General features: G+C 51.0%; 1 protein-coding gene across 2 annotated transcripts in view; it reads right to left on the reverse strand.

The window, feature by feature from the left end:
• Positions 1 to 2,840, reverse strand: part of CLDN11 (claudin 11) — an 18,348-nt gene extending 15,508 nt beyond the window's left edge. The window contains exon 1 of one of the 2 annotated variants that reach the window (XM_017501968.1): positions 2,394 to 2,840. In XM_017501968.1, the coding sequence (XP_017357457.1) occupies positions 2,394 to 2,619 (226 nt within the window). In that variant the 5' untranslated portion in view covers positions 2,620 to 2,840. Of the gene's footprint in view, positions 1 to 356; positions 468 to 2,393 lie in introns of those variants that run through there. The other variant, XM_037729028.1, reaches the window with a different exon arrangement.
• Positions 2,841 to 6,088: the final 3,248 nt, after the last annotated feature.

Here is a 6,088-nt window from a genome sequence, read left to right on the forward strand (position 1 = left end):
GGGGTGCATTTATTACTCTCCCTTTTTTGCTTAGAAGGAATTAGAACTAGCGGCCCGGGTGAGACCGAGTTCATAGCCTCACCCAGAAACTAGCCCGACTTCTGCCTCACCCACCAGGACCCTCATGTGCACAAAGGCCTAACTTCAACGCTGTCTCTTAGCAAGGTACATTTTGCCAGAATTCAGACTTCTCAAGGGCGCTCTTCTAGCACTGCCCATCTCAGCTCCTTCAGAATTAAAGATAATCAGTCAAGTATCTAGTGACTTGAAGATCTCCAGAAAGGAGCTCCAGGAAGTCTGAGGCCCATCCCCTGACCCAGCGCTATGCCCCTGGGTTTGTAGAAGCCAGCACCCACACAAAGGAGGCAGTCAACTGGCAACACAGGTTCTGAAATTCATGGAACTAGCTGTCCACGTGCTACAGTGCCAAGGCCATGTCCCGCACCAAAAGAGGGGGACTAAGCACTGTTCCTGCCTCCACCCAAAGTGTGAGGGAGGGGGACAGCAGGAAGGACAATCCCCCACCAATATGCACTCCCCTCTGGAGGATAGCCTTTGTTCTCTGAAAACAAACCACTTGGCACTGAATGCTCACTAAAGTTAATTTCAGGAGGAGGAAGCAAAGGTAATCTTATGCTTCAAAGATCCCTACAAATACTGTGCCCAGCTTTTAATAAACTAGCATAACTACCATTTGTGAAGCATCTACTATCTCAAAGGAGATTACATTTCTTATTTCATTCAATCCTCAAATAATCGTGAAAGATGGGTGGTTGATCTGACTTTAGCTTTTCAAAGAAGACAACCGTGGTTCACTAAGGCTTGCAATTTGTCCCGGGTCACCCAGATTGTGAGTCCTGGAACCCGGAGTCTGGCCAGGTCTGCCAACACCAGCATTAGCCACAGCTGAGTCCAGATCTGGGTTCGCTGACCTCTGGCCTTCTGAAAGTTCAAAATGAAGGAAAGGATAGCGTAAGGCAAGCCAGGCAAGCACTCCCTGCAGCTCCCGTGTGCCAGAGGCCATGCCAGGTCCAGAAGAGGAAGTAAAGAGAATAACAGGACGCCATCTCTATCTTCAAGGAATTTAAAACATAATGGGAGAACTTCACTCACGAACAATCAACAAAAAACAAGATAAAATGTGCCTTTGTGGGGATAAAAGCCAAGTACTAGGCAGCAAGAAGAAAGGAAGGATTCCGATTCCAACTGCGAAGACTGGAAATAGGGGGTGCTTGGAGGAGGCTTAAGGGGCCAGCAGCGTCTTACTGAATCGCGGCTTCAGGAACAGGTTTCTCTCCATCTTAAGGAAACCGGGAAAATCCGTTAAGTGAGCACAATCCACGAAGGTTGGGGGACAGAAGGCCACCTTGTAGGGGCTGGGGCAAGGACATGCCTTCGGGGCAGGGCAGAGATTCCAGCAGAAAACCAAGGGGGTGGCGGCGACCTCACCCTTGCCCAAATGGCTCGTAGTTTAAATCTAAATTGAGATTGTCGACCAGAACGTTTCCAGAGGACACATGTGAAGATGGGTCCCCTGGCCCGGGCTGGGCTGTCAATTTTTACCTCCTTCCCACTCCGAGACACAGCTGGAGGGGTGGCAGCGAGGGACCCTCGGCGGCGCGCTCCTTGTCTCCGCAGAGGAGTCCGCCCTCCGAGGAGCGCCCGGTCGCCCGTACCCAACCCAAGCTGCGCGGAGCGGGAGCCGGGTCACCGCAGCCCCAGGGTCGGACGCGCCTACGGCAGGGGCGGGAGTTTCCCGGGCAGCGGAGATGGCCCTGGGCACGTGCGGGAACCAACCTGGCATTTGCCAAAGCAGGCAGCCCGGAGACCTCCTTGGACGTGAATTGCTCAGCTGCTGGGCCGACAGAGCTAGGAGGGCCCTCACCTGGCCGGCGCGCCTCGAGCATCCCACGAGGACCGGGAAACTCAGTCTGAGATTGGATTCTCCTGTCAGCTTGTGTTACACGCTCCTTCTCACCTCTGCGGGAGGAATCTAACGCGAAGGCGCTGCGCCCTGGGGGATGCCGGGCGGGAGCGGGAAGCCCTCCTCCGGGAAGAGGACGGTGGAGGCATGCGGGCTGCGGCCGCGGTAAAAATCAACTCGGACTCAGTTCTGTTATGCGTCCCAGTTTGTTAACTCTCAAGGGGACAGGGCCAGTGTTACCACTGGCCAAATTGCCACTATCATCCCAAATTCCAGACAAGAATACTGAGGCCTGGAGACGTTAAGTTCGGGGCTGCCTAATTCTTCTACAACAAGGTGGGACTAGGGATGTCAAAAGCGTACCCACAGGTCTTCAAGCGCCCCAAACCTCCCTGTGACCGCCGTCTAATACCCCGCTCTCTACCCAGGGCATAAGGATTTGGGGCCGCCGCCAAGGTCGGGTCCTTACCCGGCAGGATGAGGATGTCCACCAGGGGTTTGCAGTGGTACAGCCCGGTGGCCATGACGCAGTCGGCCCACAGCCCCTTGGAGCCCAGCTCATCCAGCTTGCGGCAGGTGGGGATGGTGTAGCCGCAGGTCACCACCCAGTCATTGGTGGAGGTGGTCACGATGACGCCAATCCAGCCCACGAAACTCGTGACGAAGCCCACCACCTGCAGGCACGTGGCCACCATGGTTCGCGCCAGGATGCCGCCGTGCCTCGCCGCTTACCGCTGTGCCTGGGCCGGGGCTGGACTGGGCCTGCCCAGGAACGTTTCCCGCGCTCGCGAGCCGCTGGCGGGCGACGGCCCGAGGCGGGACACTGGAGGCGGCGGCGGGCGCGAGAGGCTGCGAGTTCAGCGGCGAAGGGCGCACGGCGGGGACAGCAGCGCTGCTGGGCAGCGCGCCCCCGCCCCCTCTTTAAGCCCCGCGGCCCGGGCCTGAGAGCACCAATCGGCGGCAGTCCCGGGGCTGGCCGGCCAATCGCGGGGCGGGGCCGGGAGGGGAGCAGAGTGACCCCTGGGGGGCCAATGGGTCGCCCCGCCCCGCCCCGAGCGCAGTCCCCGGACGGAAACTAAAACAATTCCACCCAGGTCCAAAGAAATGGAGAGCGCAAGGCGGGCGCGCGTTTGGCGCGAGTTCTGTTTTGCTGCAGCTGGTTTCTATTCTTGTTGCCCCTCTCTCATCTCAGCCTCCGGGTCGTCCTTCTGTTCCGTCCCTCTACTCCTCCCTGCTCGCTCCTTCTTCCCTGCTGCGAGTACTCCCCAGGGCACCCGGTACAGTCCCCTGACGACCCAGGACTGTGACCGACTGAAGAGTGCCGTACGGACAGGCGGGAGGCATCCGGTACACACAGTTACCAGAAGAAAGAAAACGATGCTTTTCAGCGGCAACCGCGGCCATAACAACGGTGACAACAATAGCAACTCGCGTTTATCGAGCTGTGTTATACATTATGCAGATGCATTTTACACGCATTAGCTCATTTAGTTCTCATAACAGCCTTTGTGGTAGGAACAATTGTCCAATTACACATACTAGGCCGGGCGCGGTGGCTCACCCCTGTAATCCCAGCACTTTGGGAGGTCGAGGTGGGCGGATCACTTGAGATCGGGAGTTCCAGACAAGCCTGGCCAACGTAGTGAAACCCCATGTCTACAGAAAATACAAAACTTAGCTAGGCGTGATGGTGCACACCGGTAATCCCAGCTACTCGGGAGGCTGAGGCTGGAGAATAACTTGAACCTGGGAGGTGGAGATTGCAGTGAGCCAAGATCTGGCCACTGCACTCCAGCCTGGGCGACTGAGTGAAATATCATATCAAAAGCAAACAACAAAAATTACACGCACTAGCCCTAGAGAAGCAGCATGAGAAGGTTAAGTTGCCCAAGTTCACACAGCTAAGAAGGGGTAGACACCATGCGCCCATTTCATCCCTTTCATGAACCATTTCTGGGAAGCTGCCTTGATTATTAGTCTGAAAATTCTTTTTTTTTTCTCTTTAAGTTCTGGGGTACATGTGCAGCTTGTGCAGGATTGTTATATAGATATGTATGCACATGCCACGGTGGTTTGCTGCATCCATTCCCCCGCCCCCTACATTAGATATTTCTCCTAATGTTATTCCTCCCCAATTGAAAATTCTTAAAGGGCTCGTGTGTCCTATTTTGGACACATTAAAAGCTACAGCAGACTTCTCGGGCTCATTGCAAATAAATTAATATCTGTACCCCACTGAGAAAACTGCCTAGCCCAAAATGAGCGCTCCGATAGTGTAAGCTGTCATCATCACCATCAACATCGTTAAGCCACCATGCATACAAATAGGCCCCATTATCTGCAGCTTTTTATCAGATAGGGAAGTCCTCCTTGAGCTGTATTTACATTAAACAGCTTTCACTCCCTTTGAAACATTTGGCTTATCTTATTATCTTCTTTTATCCATTCCCTTTGACCACTTCCTCCTCACCAATCTTGAGACTTAAAGGTGTGAGGATGTCAGCAAGCACAAAAACTTCCCGCTTGGCATTCTGAAATCTAAGACACGGACCATAAATCACAGGTACTGAGCTTTCCCAAAGCCAGCCCTAATGCTGGTTATCAGTGCAATCATCATCACCATGTCTTCTAGGAAAGCCTGGACTTGAGGAGACAATTACATTTCCCTGGTGACCCCAAGGAAATCAAGTGCGCAAACAGAAATGGCTCTTGTAATTGATAGCAGAGTGCCAAGCACAAGCGTCACAGTAATCACCCAGGAAGCACAGCGACTAAGAACGCAGGCCAGCAGCCCAAGTTCAAATCTTGGCTCCATCACTTTCTGATTGCGGGACCAAGTTACTTTATCATTCTTGGCCTCCTTTTCTCATTTGTAAAATGGGGATAAAAATCATACTTACCTCATAGGTTTATTATTATTATTATTATTATGTGAGTTATTAGGTTGGCTGTGATTGCTTTTGCACCAACCTGATAATATATATGCGGAACTTAAAGTAACATTTTGTACAAAGTAAGTATTCAGAAACCCCTAATATCATGCTTCAGAACGCTTGCTTTTGGGTTTTGTTGTTGTTGTTGTTGTTGTTTTGGTTGGTTGGTTGTTTTTGAGACAAGATCTCACGGTGTCACCCTGGCTACAGTTCAGTGGTGTAATCACAGCTGTAATCCTCTCACCTCAGCCTCCTGAGCAGCTAGGACTACAGGCATGAGTCACCATGCCCAGCTAATTTTTTATTATTATTATTTGTAGAGACAAGATCTCACTATGTTGCTCAGGTTGGTGTTGAACTCCTGGGCTCAAGAATTCCACCGGCCTCGACTTCCAAAGTGCTGGGATTACAGGCATGAGTCATCACACTTGGCCTGATTTTGCATTCTTATGTATCCTCCCTATATTCATATAGATTTGATTTCTGGAAATTATTTCATAGGAGTATGTTCCTTTTTTGAGTGAGTCATTGTGTTTGGGGGATGGTTTACCACCAAGGTCTATTAACTGAATGTTTTCAGGTATTTCTCTATGACACTTTTTTAAAATGGCTTTTGTGCTGAGTACAACATAAAACATAAAACCCAAACAAGATCAACTTATTGTAAAAGCAATCATGAAATCTTCACTCTTACACCTCCATTAGAATTTGACATTCTAACCATGAAACTTCAACCAATCAGAATTCAATAATGCCCAGATCATCCACAGGTCACACACACAGAGTATAAAACCAGATTTTAGAACTCAGACACTAACTGGTTAAAAAAAAAAAAAAAAAAAAAGTTGCCAAGTTGTTAAGATTGCTGTTTTGGACTGGGACCTCCTAGGTTCACATTCTGTCTTCACCACTTGAGCTGGCCCTTCACCTACCTGACCCTCAGGTTCTTCATGTACGAAGTATGAAAGTAAATGCCCCCTTAGGGCATGGTGAGGATTAAGTGAGATAATTTATACAAAGTACTTAGCATAGTGCCCAGCACTGCTGGATGCTCATTAATGTTAGCCACTGTTAGAATGATTTGTAGGCCGCATAGATCAATTGAAAATGGAAGTTGTCAGGCCGGGCATGATGGCTCATGCCTGTAATCCCAGCACTTTGGGAGGCCGAGGCAGGTGGATCACCTGAGGTCAGGAGTTCAAGACCAGCCTGACCAACATGGAGAAGTCCA

This window comes from Cebus imitator, unplaced genomic scaffold (assembly GCF_001604975.1).
Source record: "Cebus imitator isolate Cc_AM_T3 unplaced genomic scaffold, Cebus_imitator-1.0 Scaffold287, whole genome shotgun sequence".
NCBI lineage: Eukaryota > Metazoa > Chordata > Mammalia > Primates > Cebidae > Cebus > Cebus imitator.